At 41.3% G+C, this 19,932-nt stretch overlaps 1 protein-coding gene across 4 annotated transcripts in view; it reads right to left on the bottom strand.

Moving 5' to 3' along the window:
- The window catches only part of RORA (RAR related orphan receptor A), a 360,061-nt gene that overhangs the window by 69,313 nt on the left and 270,816 nt on the right, over window positions 1-19,932 (bottom strand). The window contains exon 1 of one of the 4 annotated variants that reach the window (XM_014879114.2): window positions 1,856-2,217. The exons of 2 other annotated variants lie outside the window; for them this stretch is intronic. In XM_014879114.2, the coding sequence (XP_014734600.1) occupies window positions 1,856-1,886 (31 nt within the window). In that variant the 5' untranslated portion in view covers window positions 1,887-2,217. Of the gene's footprint in view, window positions 1-1,260; window positions 1,660-1,855; window positions 2,218-19,932 lie in introns of those variants that run through there. One more of the 4 variants, XM_014879115.2, reaches the window with a different exon arrangement.

Below are 19,932 nucleotides of genomic sequence, written 5' to 3'. Positions count from 1 at the left end.
TCCGAACAGTAAAAGATTAGAAGACGCCACCACAGAACAGAGAACAAACAAGATACTCAATTCACCGACAGATTTTCCATTTTTCCCTTGTACTTTCGAGCTTAAACAAACTGCATTCCCTATTCTATTGGTCTACTTCTCTCAAATCATAATATTGGATTATTTCATGGCAGTCAGAGGCCCTTTTAAGACAAATGACAACACATTTCCTCCAGCTGAACTCTGTCCAGCAAATTAGACAAAGGATAAGGAACCAACGAAGTTTTTCAATGCACTAGAAAACTAAATACTATGAAACATGAATTAGATATACTTAGAAGTAGTCCCTATAAAGTACAAAGACTTAAGCATTTGCATAATAACGCCAGTAGGAACGACACTTGAAAACCCAAAAAATTGGCTCTCCTAAGATTTTACATCAATGTGGAAACTGGTTTAAATGAAACTCCCAACAATATAAAAATATATTTCCAAGTTGTAACTGCTGTAAATCATCTGCCTGCTCTTTTACAACACACCTTAAATCTCTGTCCAGAAGCACAACAATAATCACACTCTCCAATTTTTTTGTGTGCGTACTTTCCTACTTGTTTTAAAAAAATTGTTTATTTAATTTCATGGTTCTAACAGGCTTATAAGGGATATGCTAAAAAACTCTTATCAGAATATGTAGAATTCCAAAGAACTGCTAAAATATCCATGTAGTTTTCACTTCAAAAAAATGCACTTCCTTTTGTTACAGATGCAGGTATTTGGATCAGTTCAATTACATTTTCTCGCCAAATACATTCAGCATGGCTAATGATTAGTGAATATAGTGCTTTTCTTTTTATTCACATAGGCTTCTCCCCAAGAAGAAAAGGAAGCTGAGTAATTGAAAATTACTGTCCTTAAACACTACCTGGTGTGCATTACCTAGTGCCTTGCAAAGTGGGAAAAAAAGGAAACAGTGTCCAACTGAAGCAAGATTCAATATTCGTTTTCCAAGTAATTAAATTTTTTAAAGAGAAGTTTTGCCTAAAATTAATTTTAAACATCACACATTTAGTATTTTAGTGGAAGCATCAAATTCAAATGCCAACACTTAGAGTCTTCAGATTACTGCGAAAGAATATTGCACGTAAGTAAGATGGTTATTTGGATTAGATTTTTTTTCTATAACTAAAAAAATCCCCAAACTTATGACTTTAAAAATACGCCAGTGCAAAGCTCTACTGCGGGCTTAATTTTATTAGAAAACAGGGCAGACTGCAAACGTACCTCTAAACTTTTGGTATCTCATCAAGAACTTCTTTTGACTGTCCTCAGTCTGCTACTGCCCCTCATTAAGGACTCGAATCCGCAAAAAGAGAAAACTTCAGGTTTAGAAAAAATAAATCACTAAGTAACTCTGGTCTTTCCTTTTATTCCAAAGATGAGCAGCTGCCTGAAGACGGCATTTCAGCCCCATCAGCTACCCAGAGGATGCTGCGCGTCCTTTCCTCTTTGCTAGAGTCAGATTTTAGAGAGCGCGTTTTCTTCACGGGTTTGTAGAAAGCCCAAGACCACGTCGCGTCCGCTCTGAGCGCCTCCAGCCGCGGCAGCCGCAGTCTCTGCCTGCCCAGCGCCGTGCTGGCACACGGGCTCTGCCCCTCTAACTTGCAGGCGCCGCTGTAAAGTGCGGCGGCTCCGCGGCGCTGCCGCCGGCACCGACCCAGGGCTGAGCCACCCGTCCCCCCCGAGCTCTCCCGGAGCCTCCCGCCGCCGGGGCCCCGCACGGCCAGCGCCGCCCCGGCCCAGCGAGCGAGCGGGGCCGGACCCCGAGCGGCGGCCCCGGCCGGCCCCGCTCACTGCCCGGGCCCGCGGACGCGCCTACCTTTCATCGCGGCGAGCACAACGCACATCATTTGTCAGCGGCGAACGGCGGGGAGCGGAGCGCGGCGGGCAGGAGGCGGGGAGGGGAGGCGGGACGGGCCCTCGGCGTGAAGCAGCACCGCCGCCGCCAGCACCGCCGCCGCCGCCACCACCACCGCCGCCACCGCTGCCTCAGTAGCAGCCGCCGCCGCCTGCCAGCGGAGAGCCGCGCCGCGCCGCCCTCCCCCGGCCCATATGAGGCTCCATGTGACCCGCTGACATGCAGCCAGCCCCGGCCCCCCGCCTTGTTTACACGGCTCGCCTCGTCCCCTCCCCTGCCGGCGCCGAGGGGCGTTCAACAGGGCGCGCCCGGCGCGCAGCACCGCCCCCGCCGCCCCGGGGCTGCTCCGCCCGGCCCGGCCCGGCCCGGCCCGGCAGGTGCTCCGCGGCTCTGGGGCCGGCCCGCGGCTCCGGGGGCGGCCCCGCTGGCGGGGCGGGCAGAGCGGGGCGGGCAGAGCGGGGCCGGGGCAGCAGCAGGAGCAGCAGCAGCAGCAGCAGGAGCGCTCCCGCAGTGCGCCAGAGCGGCTCCCGTCCCTCGGGTCCCGGCCCGCAGCTCGAGTGCGCGTTTGTTCCCCCACAGCCCCCCCGAAGTGGTGTTTTAAGTAAAAAATAACCGTGCTGCCGCTACATCTTGGCACAACGCTTTGCACTTAAGAGTCGTTGACTTGATCAAGCAGGGCAGCATTTACATTTTAAATCTGTCTGGTGATGGGTTCGTGCTTTCTTAGGATTTACTTGGAACGTCTGAGGCATGATACCACTGCTGGAGTTTTCATCTATTCTATAGCATCAGATGTCACTGTACTGTCAGTTTGTGAGATGAAGTTTTGTGTTCATGGATATGCACACATCCACACTACAGGAGGGATAGCGCATGACTGAACACACATACAGAGACAAAAATAATCCAATCTATTAAAAACCCCACACTTTGCTGAAAATTGCATTAACAAAACCAGTATTTTTTCAAATTCCTGTCTTAGCCACTAGAATAAACCGTCACAAAATATAAAATCACAAAAAATTGATGCATTATAAGCTGTTTAAGAGGGGACATAATATACCATTTAATCTAATTGAATCGGAAGTATTTAATGAAAATAAGGGGAAAATAGTTACAAACAGAAGTGAAAGGAACCATCTCAGTATTTGAAACAAAGCCCTATATTTAGAAAGCCTTATGAGATGAGGACATTGAAACAATCTACTCCTAAATGGCTCTTAATGGCTAAATCTTACCTATTTCTTTAATGAGTTCTTAATACGGTATGATATTATTTAAATGTGATTTGATCTAAGAATACTTACCATTTATCAGTCTAGTCATTCAAGCCCCATTAAGGCAAAATAATGTTTTAAATTTTCCTTATTAAAAAAAAAAAAATTAAAAATTCCAAGAGCTAATCAGCTGCAGTAGTGTAAATTCAGCAGATATCTTGGTCGTAAAATTTTTCATCTGTATTTGCTATCCTTACATTAAGCCGTTCCTATCAATAGCACATGCATAGTGAGATACTGCTCAGAAAATTTACAGTGGCAGACCTGGTCCCAGATGGGTTTGTGCTCATGGAGTTTTATCTGCAGCACAAGCTGTAAAGTTGCAATGTACTGAATAGAAACCTCATAGAGCATTCTGGACTGAATCAAATCCCACTAACAGTGGTGCTCAGAGCACTTCCGAGCCTTGAAGATGCTGCTTTTACACATGGGCCAACTGCGGAATTTAGATGCAGCTTGGAGCATGCACAACAGAAAAGAATGATGTCTTAATGTATTATAATGTGGAGTTAGATCTTTGTAAACATTTTGCTCTGACACAGCAAGTAATGTCAGACCGATGGCCTGAAAAATGTCACAGTCCATTAGCACTAGTTGTCTTGTCAGACATTTAACCTTAAGGTACACAGCATTACATTATTACTGATCTGGATTTATTTCCAGTCCAGCTGAAATGAAACTGGTAATCTGGAATGACATCCGATGTGCTAAATGGCTTCAATAATAAGCAGATGACACAGATTTGCATTCTTACAAATGCCTTACAAAGGGTGCTTCATAAAATTACAGAAGATTTGTCATCAGAAATTTTAAGTGAGAAGAGCACACCTAAAACAGTTTATTATTTGTCATCAATATCCCATCTAAAGCCACGTGCTGACTTTTGAATATGTAAACACAACCATTCGCACTTTGGTTTCCTGTCTCAGATGGACCTCATTATGAAAACTCCATCCAAAATCCATTTCCTTCCCCATTTACCAAACCACTGCAACAGTGAAAGTCTCACTGGAGTTCAGACACCGTATCAGTGACAAAACAATGTACCAGTCAAATAATACTGAGCTGAGTATTGCAGTACACTTGACAGGCGATTGCTCTCCCTGTTTGTGCAGCAGGGTTTCATTTGACTGATAGGAATGCTTCCCAGTTTCCAGAAGCTTGTCGTCTACCCTGCTTGTTCCTTAAGCTTTTGATAGATACCCATGAAATACTGCAAGACTGAAAACTCTTCACAGGAGTGAGAAACTACACCTCAGGATACGCTCAATTCTTGCCTTGATTTCTGCATTCAGAGATCTCCTGAACATGTCAAATGTATTTATTAATGGTTCAGACTGAGCAGTGGCCTGCAAATAGACCCTGACCACAGCACGTGCTCGTCCTTTGAGCCATATGGCACAGCCTAAGCACACACAAACACCCGGGAACTACAAATGTCAGATTGCTGCTTTAGGGATGGGAACAGATTGGGGAACCTTATCAAGTACTGCTCTGTATTGTACTGAGGTAAAAGGTGTTCAGCTTGTCAGCTAACCACAAGACTCTGCAACAATCTGAGGGAAAAAACTGTTTCTAGACATCTTTTCAATCCTGCTGCAAAACAGAGAAGCATTAAATTGGTAACAGAGAAAGGGGAAATACCTATGATAGCTATTAGCCCTGGTAATGCAAGAGACAGTATTAATTGAGTATTCTAAGCACAGGACAGAAAACACTGAGAAGCTCTCCTCCTCTACCTCTTTTAAAACCTACTGCTCTAAGTAATAAATTCAGCTTCCAAGATGAACCAACAACTACTCCTAACTATTTGTTCAAGGACATTCTCAAACAGAAAGAGTTTAAATGCAACTAATTAAACAAAGATGTTTATGTTGTTCTGACTTGAAATGTGAGTGGGGAGCATTTCTGCAGACTGTTGGGTCATGTTTTGCATTCTTGCCTAAGTAAAGCTGCATGGTTAGGCTTAATTTAGGAATAATTTTGAGACCTCCTTATCACTAAAATTTAAGATTTGAATAATAAATATGGGGCACAACCACCGCCCTTCTTCCCTACCTAGCATAGAGGAAAAAATTCTTCTCAAAAAAAAAAAAAAAAAAGTGTCATGTAATCACCCCCTGTCTGAAGGAGGTTTAGCCACACAGGGTTGTTATGAAGCTGAAGCTGTCAAACCACTGTGAGGTACAGCACTTACCCACTGCTCTATCACTGCTACAAACACAACTGCATGCAAACCTCTTGCAGGGCAAAGGCTGCATGCTGCATTCTCCCATGGAGATGAATACCTACTTACTGGGAAGGAAATGTGATAGAAGAACACTTCAATAAATCATCCAGAACCTCCACATTTCCAGCTTTAGCAAAGACAGCTTCTTCACATTTTTTAAAATGACCTAGAGCTAGTTTTACATATATGTGTTCACTTATTGAATGGGCTTACACTGGCAGTATAAATCTACATAATCATGCATATTTTTAATTATTTTTCTGAAGTCTTCATAAGCTGTCAATGAAATATTTTCTTTCAAATGTTTAGGAAATTTTATATTGATTCAAATAGGCAGCAGTAACATTTAGAAATGCTCAAGTGCTTTCTCCTGTTTGAAGGACTTCAAACACCTATAGAAAATGTTGAAAATTTCTTTTCAACATTTAAAGACCTCCTCTGAAGAGTTAAACTCTGCCCAGAGATGGTGACAACAGCTGCTGGTAAATGGGAAGAAAGCAAAGCCTTTCTCCAATTGCAGCCCAATCACATGTCCTACTATCAGGCAAAGCATTCAGCTCCCAGCTCATATTAATGTTGCAGGTCTAGATGTGACCAGAGCTTAAAACATACAACAAATTCCAAGCATCAGAACACTCTGCTTTTGCCCTTTTGGCTTCTTACTCAACAACAGCCATATGTGAAACCATTCAGGTGTAGTGATCACAACATCCTTGTTTACCAAATACACCCAAAACCAAGTGTAGGGAAACTGCAGCTCTAGATAATCCTTAAAAACCACAATTCACAATCATGTCCACCCTGTTGGCAATCAATTTTTAAGTGGCTTCCAACTGATATATACAACACTCCCAAAAAGAAAATGATTGCTCCCTAACACATAGCCCCTCTAGATTTAGTGGTATTTTAGTCTTCGTTTATTTCTAGCTGTCCAAGTAGCACACTGTGGAAGATGAATCTAACTGAGGTTGTCCTCGTTAAGTTGCCTCTTTTTCATCTATTTAAAACTGCTACTATGCTGACCCTGCAATCATTCCATTTTGCTTCAGACAAAATCTCTGCCTCAGTTCCTGCTGAGGAGGTGAGCTTGTGCTGCGTGGGCCTGCAGCTATACATCTTAATCGTCATTTTAGAGACTACTCCACAACTCCCAATTAAGCCCATTGCTATCCCCAACTGCTGGATGGCTTGCTGTGCTTTGCCAAACAGCTGCTGCAGTTCTGCACCTGGTGAAATGAAGTATGAGTTGACAATATGTTTTGGGGTTCATCTGGATGAAAGGTAAGTCCAAAGTCATTATTATCAGCTAGGTATGCTGTTGGTACAAAAGATTTTAAAGATCTAGTCAACTGAATTTTCATCCAGCTTCCTCTCACCTTGAAATCCCTTGAAAGGCTCTCATATTTGCTGCTTTTCAGACTGTATGGTAACAGCAGTACACTTTAGAAATAAAGTGATTAGAAAGATGAGATTATCACCAATTCATCATCTGCCACCAACTGCAAATTGGGCCATGGAAAGAATACAAAATTATCAAGAAAGATAAAATTTGCCTTGGTAGCTTCTCCCTTTTGTCTACACCTAAAAGGGCATTATGAAGTGATTGATATTGGGTTATTGATTATACTGCCACTGCAGAGTCCCTGTTTGATCTCAGAAAGATTCGCATTTATACAATTTTGAAGGATCAAATCTTCCTTCAACATCCTGGCATTAATGTTGCCAAAAAGCAGGAATTGTTTGAAAGCTGTTAAATCTTACTTCTTAATGCATAATCTTACCAGGGTATTTGGCCAGTGTTGCTTACCAAAAACTGCAGCCATGTATTGTTCTGTATATCCCTTTAGGTGGGGAAAACTCAATAGACAGCCTATAAACCAACTGCTGATGGGCAGCAGCAAAAAACAGCAAGACACTAATTACCCTCAAAGAAGTAATTATTAAACTTTTGTTTGAGGATCCTTGCCATATAATAATTTTTCAGAATAAACAGGCTCTCCAAAGAACAATCTCTCCCTGCAAATCAACCGAGAGACAATCATGCTGGTTGCAATGGAACATCTTCAGGGTATTTTAGAATGTTCAGAAGTCCTTTTGCTCCTTATCACCTTGGTGTCAGTTTCTGTAGCACAGAGGGAGAGTGGGCAAAGCTGCTCAGTTACCAACAGAGCATCCTGCTGGTGCCAGGTGAGAGCAGATGCCTGGATGCAGAGCTCCTGTCAGCTGGACAGGTGCTGGGGTCCTCTGGAGGCCTGCTGAGAGTAGAACAGAACTCTCTAAGTGCTTTGGTCCCTTTCTGAAAAATATCTTAGCAGTACTAGAAAAGTTCTCACTTCCCTAAAAAGCCCTTGATCTATAGCGTTTTTATTCCATTTTATGAGTAACAACTGGGTCTCACGAAGTGTTAGGACCATTTCCCAAACTTTTGTACATGCAGCCATTCACGGAAGAATTGCAATGCTCACAGAGATGCCCAATACCAGCCTGGAACATTTGCTACCCCCAGAAAATTTATGACTGACCTGACTACTGGCTTTAGATCATTAGCCAGTTATATGCCAGGGATAAGTAACAAGTTTTAAAATTTTTTTAAATTCCTGGGCTTTCCTTTCTGCATTCTTTTGCATCATCAAGGATAGCCAAGGCAGGAGAAGTGGCAGTAGTGAGCAGAGCATGAGATGAAGTGAGACAGGTTTCCTGCTCACAATCTTCTTCACAAATGTGTCTGGCCAGATGCAGCAGCAAGAAGGAACCCTGGAGTTTTCTGGCCTTTTTCTGATGAATGGTTTAACAATCAAGATTATATGTGCATATCCCAGTGGATCCTCTGCCACTCCATGTGCCCAGGGCATTCATAGCACTTCAGTCTCTTTATTTCCTTGCTGCTTACGGCAATGCTCTCATCTGTTCAACAAACTGAATGCTTCAGCTATTCTTAAGAATAACCAGAGAAATGTAATTCTACAGCCAGCCAAAGCTGCTCCTTCTGCCCATAAGCTCTGGAAATGATAGGTCTGAGTCGAGTTGCCAGAGAACAATTGAAGCAGTCTCACATATGGGATGAGGATGTTCCACACAAGGAATTTGTGTTGCACCCGCTCCCAGATTGAGCAAAAGTAACCCGAGAGCAGCTGTAAATATGCCAACATTTAAATTGCTTCATGTAATGCCCAGTGACAGTCAAACCTCCCTCTTACACTATATGAGACCAGCAAACAAATTTTGCCCATTTTCAACAACGTGATTAAGAATGTGAGTGTTAGTGGGACAAATAAACTGTGCTGGACACTCAGAGAACTAATATGGAAATTATTTTTCTTTCATGGAAAGTAAAACCATCTGTCCAGTCAAGCAAACCAAGCAATGATTCTGTGTTATGAAATACTGTTTTTATAACTATTGATGTTTCAGTTGGTAGTGCCACATGTCAATAGGGGTTTACTGCTCACATTTAAAATACAGCTTCCAGGACAGCATTCATCTAAGTTGACATTGTCTGATCAGCAGCATATTTCCTGCTCCTGTGAGCATATACATTATTTATACAGCTTTGCACTGTAGACTATTTGTGACATTACAACAAAAATTTTAGGATCTTGTACATTTTCTATGTCTCAATGCAAAATACAAGCTCAGAACCAGACGTGCTTTCTAGGGCAATTAAAATTCCGTGTTGGGACTCTCTCCATAATTAAGTCTTCAGGCCACAGTTATGTGGGCTTCTAAGCCTGCCTGACCCCCTCTTTTCCAGCACAGTGCTAATGGGGGGGGGGTATATATTGTGCTTTAGCATTTTCTCCACTTCCTCCTCAGATTAATACTAAGCTCCAGAACAGAAACATTGGCAAGTCCAACATATTCTCTGATCATGTACTGGTAGATCACTGCTAACTTCTCTCATTTCTCACTTCTTCAAACTTCAGAGCCACTTCAGCAGCCTCCGCTCCTGATGTCTTCCTCCACAGCACCATTACATTCTTGAAATTATCAAAGAAAATTCATTACTTCTGATTCCATTATTAAAAAATAAATAGCACTTGATTATGGCTTTTAAGGCTTCAACTTTAAAGAAAACATAAACTTTAGTGATCTATTTTCAAAAGTCAATACATATTCAACTACTGTACTTCAAACAAACAAAACACTGCATACCTATTTCGAGTGGTAAATAAACGATGATACAGTTCCTGGGCATGAAATCCATACAGATAATTCCTTTGCATAATTCTGATTATTAGACATGATAACGTGACACTGTTGAAGGATACTAGACTTTAATAGAAGCAAAATAATAAGATGATTCACTTACAAAGGAAGGTAATTGTTTGAGAGCACTGTTTTGCTAATAATCACCAAGTTCAGAGAACACCTGCACAGTATTCTAAGCTGATAAATTTGATTACAAAGCAGAGCAGAACACCTATAGAGAATCATCTATTGCTTCATCTAAAATTGAGTTCTATAATCTGCATTTGTATTAATTTAACTCATGACAGTATTTTTTCCTACTTAGAAAGTGAAACGGGAAGGATTTAGAAACCTCCTCATTTTCTGTTTTAGTAATTTGATCTGAGCTACTAGCACTTGCTTGATAAGAATCATTTTTAACTCGTAATTTAAACCTTATTACCCTACACGTCTTACAGAAAAGAAAGTGCCAAGCATTTTCCACACAGGCACATCATTCCTGATTATTTCAATTCCATTTTAAAGGATTTTTGACAGGGCTAGTGAAAGGCTTGTTGAAGAACAGGGAAACATTATGATATTCTTTCCTCATATCCCATTCCAGAGCATGAAATATTAGAGACATTTCTAATGGAATCAAGGCTAATTTAAGAGCTGTTAATCTTTATTTTAAGGCTGCTGTAGCTGGGGAGGTTACCTCTGGCACAGGGCAGCTGTTCTTCATATTTCTCTAGTCAGGTTCTAAGGCATACACCTTTGTTCTTAAAACACAAATTTCTTCACTCCAAAGCCCATGTATTGCAGGCATGTACTCTACAAGCTACAATTAGCAGAGACACTTGAATTTCAGTACTGGATTGTATGGATTTTCAAGTGTCCAATAATTCAACAATGCTTTTAATGATTCTATTCATTTTTAGCTGAAGAACAAAACATTTGGGTTTTTCTTAACTGACTTCTGAAAGTAATTTTAAAAGTCTTTACTGGCCTTTTTGGGGGTCCGTTTCTACAAACCAGTGCTTTTGCTATTTTAAGAGTCATTTATCTGCTCTCTAGCATGAACTGCTGAAATGGACCTGTATTTTCAGTTCAAGTCACTCATCAGAGCTGTTAAACTTCACATTTGTTCAACAAACTACTAGAATTACACAATCCACAAGCAGTTGTATGGTAACTGCAGGTAAGGTACAGCCTGCTGCACCCATCTGAGCTGTCCTGCTAAAATCCTTGGGGCCACTCTCACACTTCTGGGATGAACAGCCTGGGTCCAGTTATGTTGGGGCACTCTTCTTCTACAGACTCCATAAAAAAGAACCAGGTGTTCTGCAATATCTGCCAACAGGTGAGGAGCTGTCAAGTGAAACTCGGAAGTGTATGAGCCAGAGTATGAAACAGTGAAAAAATGAAAGACCTGCCAAAGAATGAGAAACTCAAGAAAATAACTACTCACAGAAATAGGAAGAAAATAATAAAAAAAAAACAAAAACGTGTAAGACAAAAAAGGATGCACAATATCAAGGTATGGTACGTTTCTCAGAATTATAGCAGCCAGAAGCACCTCTGCAGTTCACTGATCAGAGTGTCAGCCTGCCCACTGCTGGGGACAAGCCAGATGAGGGGTGGAAAGAGCCCCTGTGCACATGACTAAATGGCTGCAATGTGCTCAATGAATGGATGGCACTGTTTTTTAACAAATTAGAGACAAGTGGAAGCTGGATCACTTCTAACAGAAGAACACTTCAAAAGGAGGTGAAAAAGAATTGAAGTTCAGAGATATTGCTGAGATCTGCACCAAAATGCAGAGGGAGGAAGCTTCTGAAGCACTGCTGAAGGTAGTTAATATGAAACAAAATGAACAGAAATTGATATCATGAGAACTATTAATGTGAAATAGATAAGGTATGGCAAACTACCTCAATGTGAAAAATTGACTTATGCTATTGTTATCCAGAAACCACCTTTATTTTTCTTCACAACCTTCTGCTTAATAATTTTGAAAATCATAGAGGAGAGGCATATGGTAAAAATCAAAGGATATTCTCACAGAAGCAATTATTCAGGGATTACATTTTCCTGTAGCATGTTTCTGAACAACATGAAACACTAGACAACTCCTTCTGAGCCTCAGTTTGGAGGGAAGGAGAAAATACAGTATTCCCTGTGACAGCTTCTTGACTCTCCTCACTATCTGTGCTGCATCTGCTGCATTTCCATTCAGTACAGAAGGGAAACAGGGACAAGAAGCAAATGGGAGCTAACAGAACCTGAAAGCTCTGACTCCAAGTCAAATGCACTACAGGAGTGTTCAAGAATGCTCAGCAATGCCCAGGACAGAAGAGACACAGGCAGAGAGCTGGGAACGGATGGGTGCCTGTGGTGGGTCTGCCAACATCCCACAATATGCTGGAGATCCAATAGCAAGGGTCACCAAACCCTGCTGGCATGACCACTCTCTTCAGTGAAAGTAACTATATTTGATTCTGGAACTGGGAATTTTCCTCCAACACAAGAAGGAAAAACTGAGGTAATTCTGGATCCTCAGTATCTTTGTGCATTGACACAGTCAGGGTCTTGGAGTGCCCTCTAAAAAGGAGAGAAATTCCATAATGCCCTATCCCTAGAGACTCCTAAGGATCTCTGAGGAGAGTGTTAAAAGAAGGGAGGAGGAATCACTCCTGGGGACTCAGTGCCTCGTTTTCCTCAGGGCTCCACAGCATTTTGTTCAGAAGGCAGGATCAGCTGGGGCCAGTCCCTGAGGGGGCCATGGACCCTCCCAACCTACAAGGAACCTTCAGATGTGCATTGACCTGGGACAGGGAAAATACACCATTCCAAAGATCTGGACATTTTACTTTCTTCTTCCCAATCTTGTCTTCCTTGCTTCATCTGTATAAATATTGGTCTTACCATATAGCATTCAAAACTACACAAAAACATTTATTGTTAGACTTTTCCATGCAGGGCTATTACTCTTCAAAGAGCAATATGTGCAGTTTCATAAGGGGGAATAAGTGCATTATTTTCACCTTCACAGACTTTAGCCCTTCCTTTTTAGCTGTCTAGGGATCCCAAACTGAAAAGATGCCAAAGCATTGCAATATAAATGCTTCATTGGTTTTGTCAACCAAGTAAGAAAACAAATGTATTCAGGCAATCTTTATGTTTAAATTCAGCCTGAAAAACATTTAACAGTACTAAGAAGGGAAAAACCACTGAATTTTTATATGATGAAATTGAAAGGAAAAATTTATAAAGCCCATTTAAGAAAAAACAAACAAACAAACAAACAAAAAAGACCTAGTTTCCCTGACACAAGAACTAATTCTCATATCTGCCCCCGAAAACCCATGCAGGATCAGTGGTCTGTATGAGGGAGGAAGCTGTTGGGGTTCACATGGGGATTGCAGCCAGCATGGTTATCACAGACAGGCCTGCCCTTTTCCTAAGTGAAAAAGGTGCTGTCTTTGTCAGGAGAAAATAAGAATATGTTTCATACTGCTATACCAAAACCTATAACTTTAGAGGTGCATCACCAATAGCTCGTGAGCACTGATGATCCCACAGCCATATCATTACATATTGTCACAGATATTTCTCCTTCTTTAAAGGCTCAGACACTTGTTTCCACTACTTGCAGTGCTGATTCAAATTATTTCCCAGCCAGCCATTTAGATGCCTCACACATTTGTTTTCTCATGAAGACAAAAGGACAACTTAAGAAAGCATGAGCTTGGCATTAGTTGGTCCTACCAATATTATGGTAGTTTTTTGGTAATTTTATCATGTGCCATGACACTGAGTAGGATACAATCATCCAAAATTGTGAAATAATGTTCTGCCACACTTTGTATGCTTGTTGTTGGAGATGTGACAGATTACTAATGTAATCCAAAATCCAGCAAAGACATAAAAGCAAACTTAAAAGACACTGGTAGCATGAGTAGCAGAATGTCTGTATGCTTTTCACTCTGCAAAGTCAGGTGAAAAATCTCACTAGAAATAGGCCTAATTATTCTCCCACCTGATGAAAATAAAGTAATCCATAGGCAAGGACTGGCAAAGGCAGCAAGATAAGAACTGCTGGAGTACAGAGGGTTTATAAGAGTGAGAGTCAGGATACAGCAACACTGCAGTACCTTGGTGCTCACCGTGCTGTTATAAAAACCCAAGCCAAACACAACTAGGTCACATCTGAAAGCAGTACCTCAGTACCTTGCCTTTTTAAAGGATATTATTAGTTTACTTCCAGGTTATTATTTCTCCCTTATCACTAGGACAAATCAATATTAGCATGAATATTGTTATTCCTTTATGGCAATCCTGAGTTTTGCCAAAGGGGATTAGTGGGAGCACTGTGCTGTGGTTTCCCCACTGGCATTAGGCAGTGCTGCAGGATGTGATTCCATACTGTGTGCACAGCACTCCTACACATGCATGCCAGCTGCATCCCTCCAAGAGCTGCATGTGCAGCTAGGGCTTGCAGGGAAGTGATGCCCAAGACCACTGCTCAAAAGGCACCTGCAGACATGGGGCAGGACTGTCACCAGCTGCCTAACTTCATTCAGGTCTCTTGCTGAGTTACTGTTTCTAAACTAGAATTGCTGGGTTAGGGGAGTTTTCCTCCACATCTATGAAACCAGCCCTGTGCTGTTAGTGTCATAGTTTGTGTTCAGGTTCAGCAGGCAGGAACGAAGGGCTCCCTGAGTAACTGTGGTGCACCATCTTCCCTTCTCTAATTCTCATAGAAAACATGGTCGTGTCTTGACAAAACAACATTAAAAGAGTCAAAACAGAGAATAAAAAAGCTTCCCATCACATCACTCTAGGAAATTTGGAAACCATTAATTTTGTCAACAGTAAATACTAACCAATCCTTTCTCCTGGTTTCTGCATGGTTAAATATGGATCCTCATTTGCTGTCTCAGCATATTTTGTTCAAATGTAAGTATGATAAAATAGTTTGAGGACTAAGACTTAAGATCAGAAACTTAGCAATGGAGCTTATGTGTTTCATGAGGTGTCAGATGGCCTCTAATGGAACATTTGGAGTAGAATTCAAACAGATCTGAGGTTGTAAGAGTTATTCAACAGTGAGTTAATGAGAGCACTCCTTTATAAAATGAAGAACTGCAGAGTACTTTCATTGAACCATACGTTTTTTGAAAAGCATTTACTATGGAAACCAAGTTCTATGAAAAGATCCAGAATACAAGGCAAACCACAGGTATGGCATCTGAACCAGCTTTCTGACCAGAGAAAAAAGAATTTTAAAGCCTGGTGGTAGGGGGTGATTGGATAGGAAGATAAAAAATCCCAGCTTAACAAAAGCAATGTTGAAACTTGAAGTTTTTAGTGATGAAGAGCAAGCTGTTGCACTCCTCCTCTACATGCACTTCCCTGGCTTGAGAATATTTCATTATAGAGGGTTTTTAAAAAGACTGAGCCATTTAGAGTGGTTTTTTCACTCATCATAGGGAATTGTAAGCTCTCCTGGTCATTTGCCTAGCTGACCTTCCCATAAAGAAGTGCAGGCAACAACATTACAGAAAGGAAAAGAAATCAGCTCCACCAGGAATAGCTGGATGAGCCAGTGGAGGTGCAAAGTAGAAACTCTGCTGTGGAGTGGTACAGACCTGGTGGAGGCTCACGAAATCATCACAGAGCAAGAGCCTTTCATCTCTGGGAGCCCCAAATGTACAGATTAAACTGCCATCTACTAATTATTACCAAAACCCATCAGAACATAGATAAACGGGCTCTCACTGAGTAAGCAGTCAACTCCTCAGCTAACAACACTGTTTATACACCTGAAATGTGCTTTCATGTGCACACCTGGAAGGTGGTAATTTCCTTTGTTCTGCATCTGCAGAAACAGCTTCACGCAAAAGGCTTAGTAGTTACAAGGTCACAAAGGTGCACTACCCATAAGTACAGTGTCAAAATATGCATTTTATGAAGAAAGAGGAGAGAAAAAAGCCCACTTAATCAAAACAATCTACTGGGTTTGTACATCAGATCTAGATGAAAAGCAAAAGAATATCTATGCTGCTTTGCAACTTCTTTTTAACCAGGTGAACTGAAAATGTGCTGAGCTACACATTTCAATATTACATGCCCACACCCAAAGGGTGCACAAGGAGTGGAGAGGAACAGGACTGCATGTTCTTTTTTTCAAATTGCAGCCATTATCTAATATACCAGCAGAAACATTTCCCACAATAATGATATGCATATGCCTTAAAAGCTGTTTATTTGGCAACCTTGATGTATGCTTCATTAAAGTATTGCCTGGTATATCACCTTGCTAGCTTATTGCAATGATTTAGTCAAAAACACAGAGCCATCTTCTGTCCACATTGTAAGCATAGCAAAAACCAAGCATGGATTGTAATCTTCTGGATGAATTTATGTAGCTTTAGAATCACAGACTGTTTACATGGATGACACAGACTAAAGTGTTTGTCCTGCATCACAATACTCTTAAGTGAAGACAGCTGGATTCTATTCTACCAGGAACATCAATCAATAGAGCTGCCAACTAAATTCAAATGAGGAAAGCAGTTATCACTGAAAAAAGTCAAAGAGGAGGCAGAACTGGATGCAACTAGATCACAGATTGTGTTTAAAAAGTTTAAAAAATATATACACAACTACTTGCAAATTGAATGAATTAGATGTGAAAGGAAAACAAAAATGTTGTGCTTGGAGTTGCCAAAGAGACAAATGGCTCCATCAGTAACATCAGCAATTCTTTTCCACCTTCACTAGGCTGGAAAGAAGCAAATAATACCTTTTGGGTGCTGTGTTGTTCCTGGTGTTTTTGCAGACCAGGCCAGCAAGCTTTCCATGGAGTTTAGAGAACACTTCCTCAATCGTATGATTTATAGAAGACTACATTGTGCACTCGGGAGCATTTATTTCAGATTACATCCAAAAAGCATCAGCACAACCCTACAACTCTGAGTGTTCAGTTCTTCACCTGGACATGCTGCAGGATGGCTCTCAAACACCTTTGGCAAGTGGCACTGATAATGATGTGCTGGTTTCACTCCTCTGACAGAGATCTGCCCCAAACGCTTAGGGGCAAACGGTTTTGAAAAGACCCTTGCTGTGGGAGCAGTTAAAGAATTATGTAAAACAAAATACTCCATTCAGCTTACAGCTTAAGCAGGAACTAAAACAGAAAATACATCTCAACACACAAAAAAGCTGGTAGGGACCTTCATATATATTTATCTTCTGTGGCTTCTCTTTGGGACAGAAATGACCACAGTGCCAAATGCACAGCACATCAGTGATTACCCAGTCCTATTTATAATTCCCATGTGCCAAACACCTATGACAGAAGGCTCACCATAAACTCCCTCATTTTCCATTTATAAATAATACACAATTTGCTGAAAGGATTCCACAAATAGTAGCACTGCACATGTGCAGTAACATAGGAAACTCGGCAAATATGCATTATTGGCAAGTTTTTAAAATACCTATAGGCAAGTTTGTGGTTTGTCTATGGCTGCATTTAAGTGCAGCTCGCATGATCCAATCTGTGCATATTTACTGGGTGTAATGTTACTATATTTACATTACTAGCATATCCAAATATATTTTTGGGAGGGTAAAAAACTGAGGGAGTGGTGACTGAGTCAGGATCCCACATATTAGATTTCCATTTGGAATAGGTTTCCCAAGGCATCTAATTTCACTTGCAGCATTGTATGTCTGGCACTTCGCAACATCTAATTGATGGAAAATATTATGTCTGTGTTTTTATCCAATTCCTAAAAGACATTCCCTTTATATAGTTTTAAGTACTTTAGTCAGGTATGCCAGCAGACTTTTGGTATTGCCATACCAAAGAAAGCATGCTGGATTTTCCATAATGGGCATAAATTCCTGCAGCTGCTGGGTCTTGGCTTTTTAAACTATCGACAGTATGTCCAGCAATATACCCTTAAGCGTCAAAAAGTATTTGGAACATCAAGTATTTGAAATTAATTTCCTAAAGGTCTCTATGGATCAAAAGAAATTCCTGAGTTAAGACTGAGTCCTGCAGGAATGAGAGAAAAGCAAAACAAAATATCAGGAAATCTATTGCCAACTTTGACACGATAAAAAGGAATGAGAAATATTTAGAGAAGCTTCATTTGTTAACGCTGAGTCCCTGGTTGGGGAGGTATGTCAGAAAGAAGGATTTTGCTTGGAGAAGTAGAGGTATTTTTAATTTAAGTTTACAAGGGTCACATTTGATCCTGACTTATCTCCATCCAAATCGCACTTTACAGTAGGAATTACTTTGTCTCTGAACCATCAGACTGAAATCTGATTCTGCAGGAGCATGATCAGCAGCCCAGGGATGGGCACCTGCTTCATTATCATCTTCTTTCCAAATTAGACCAGCAGAATGGACTCAAGGGAGATAAATTACTATGCAGAGCTAGAATACAGCTAGCAAGCCTCTGCTCCATGAAAAGAATCCCTTTGTCTGGACCTGAATCACGAGAAGGATCACTGAGAAAAACTGTTGATGAATTTAAAGGAAGTGGAAAACCAATGCCAACAGAAGATGTTACCAGGAAAAGAAATGGATAGATCCACAGCACCACTTTGAGTGGCAATCACCAAATCATCTCTTTGGGGTCTACTTTGCTCCAGCTATTGGCAGGGCCAGCACACACTTCAGAAGGGGTTGTGACATTTAGCTTCTTAGCAGGCTATTCAGTAGCTCAGTGATCCATCCAGAGCTGCTGCTCTGATCAAGGCCCACCCATGGCACAGCAGATGAAAGAACACAGCAGCCAAGGTCTTCCAATTGCTGTGCAACTCCAGAGTGGTAACAAACAACTTACTCATAAATTACAGATCCAAAACCCAACCAACTTTTTTGCATAAGTGGGAAATAAATTACATATGTGACTTCTGAAAACAAAGTTAGCAATTCTGGCTTTGTACTTACTTTGCTTCAGGAATGCACAATTCAAAAGCTGAGACTGTCAGAAGCTTGAGCCTAATGCTAAAATAAATATGGTTTATAGACATTGTTTGTAAGCTAGCAATTCAGACATCCTTATTTGTAAGCTAAGGACAGTGTTGAGCACATTAAGAGAAGGGTTTAAGATCCTGCCATCACTACAAATAACTCCTATTAACTGAGTGTATAATGGCAGGACAGATTTTCCCTATTTTCAATATTTATGGCATTGAAAGCACTGAAGAATTACTGCTGAGGGAATGCCAGGATTTATTAACAAACCAAGATTGCAAACAATCTGTATTCCAGGAAGAAAGAACTATGTGAAATTGCCATCTCCCACTTGCTGTACAATATAGACAAAATTCAATTAAACCCATGTAAACAAAGTTTCAAACACAAGAACAAAACCAAAGATGCTTTTACACAAAAAGAACAGCTCCTTTGGGAAAAGACAAAATCAACATACTTAACTGTGAGGGCTGGAGAACCCCACAACGAAAATCCTACTGTATTTCCCTGGAGGACCAACCCCTAAGCCATAATCCTTGTAGTTATGGAGAGCAAAAAGATTGGTCCCTGCAATCCTTTTATGTTGATTTCTTGCACCACACTGGTCCTTCCCCTTTGCTCCATCCCTGCACCCTCATCCCATTGGTCCCAGTGTTCTGTCCCACCCCTCACTCTTCCTATTTAAACCCCTCTTTCCCCTGTCTCTTTGCTCTTTCTTCCCTGTATCCCTTTGGAGCTGAAGCAATAAAGGCTCTCCTTGGAACGCTACCTGAGGACCCCATCTCCTCCCTCTACATCACCCAGATTCACAAAAGAGTAGTCAGGATTCACAAAAGGGCTGGTCAGGATTCACAAAAGTGCTAGTCACTGCCAGTGCCCCCAGGACCTGCTAAAGATGCTTCTCAGGGAAGGTCAGGCACTCTACATTCCAGAGGCCTGCCAAATCATCTCACTTAGGCAAGGATTCTTATGTAAACAATCACTAATTAAATTAAAAATCTGGGAGAAAAATCTAGTTATGTTCCTTCTGGGAATGACTTTTTTGGATATAAATCAAACACCAGTGGAGGATAAGAACACAATAACAATTCCTATAAATCCAAGGCTTATAGCTTCCAACCATCTAAGTCCATGCAGACCCTAAAAGCCAGTACCCTGTAGGAATATTCAAGCAAGCTCCAAACATGCTGATACATGGAATACAAATAGCACCTTAAGCTCACTCATCAGCAAGGTTTCAGCTGGAACATGAAGAAAACAGGCAAGGATGCTGTGACACACTGAGTTGGAGAAGCCTGGATAATACACTCCACAGGAGACCAGGCTTACTGTAAAGAGCTTTAAAATAGCTTTAATTAAT

The sequence above is a fragment of the Sturnus vulgaris genome, chromosome 13 (assembly GCF_052056855.1).
Source record: "Sturnus vulgaris isolate bStuVul1 chromosome 13, bStuVul1.hap1, whole genome shotgun sequence".
In the NCBI taxonomy this organism is placed as follows: domain Eukaryota; kingdom Metazoa; phylum Chordata; class Aves; order Passeriformes; family Sturnidae; genus Sturnus; species Sturnus vulgaris.
Note: the sequence above shows the minus strand (reverse complement) of the source record. Positions and strands in the feature narration are given on the sequence as shown.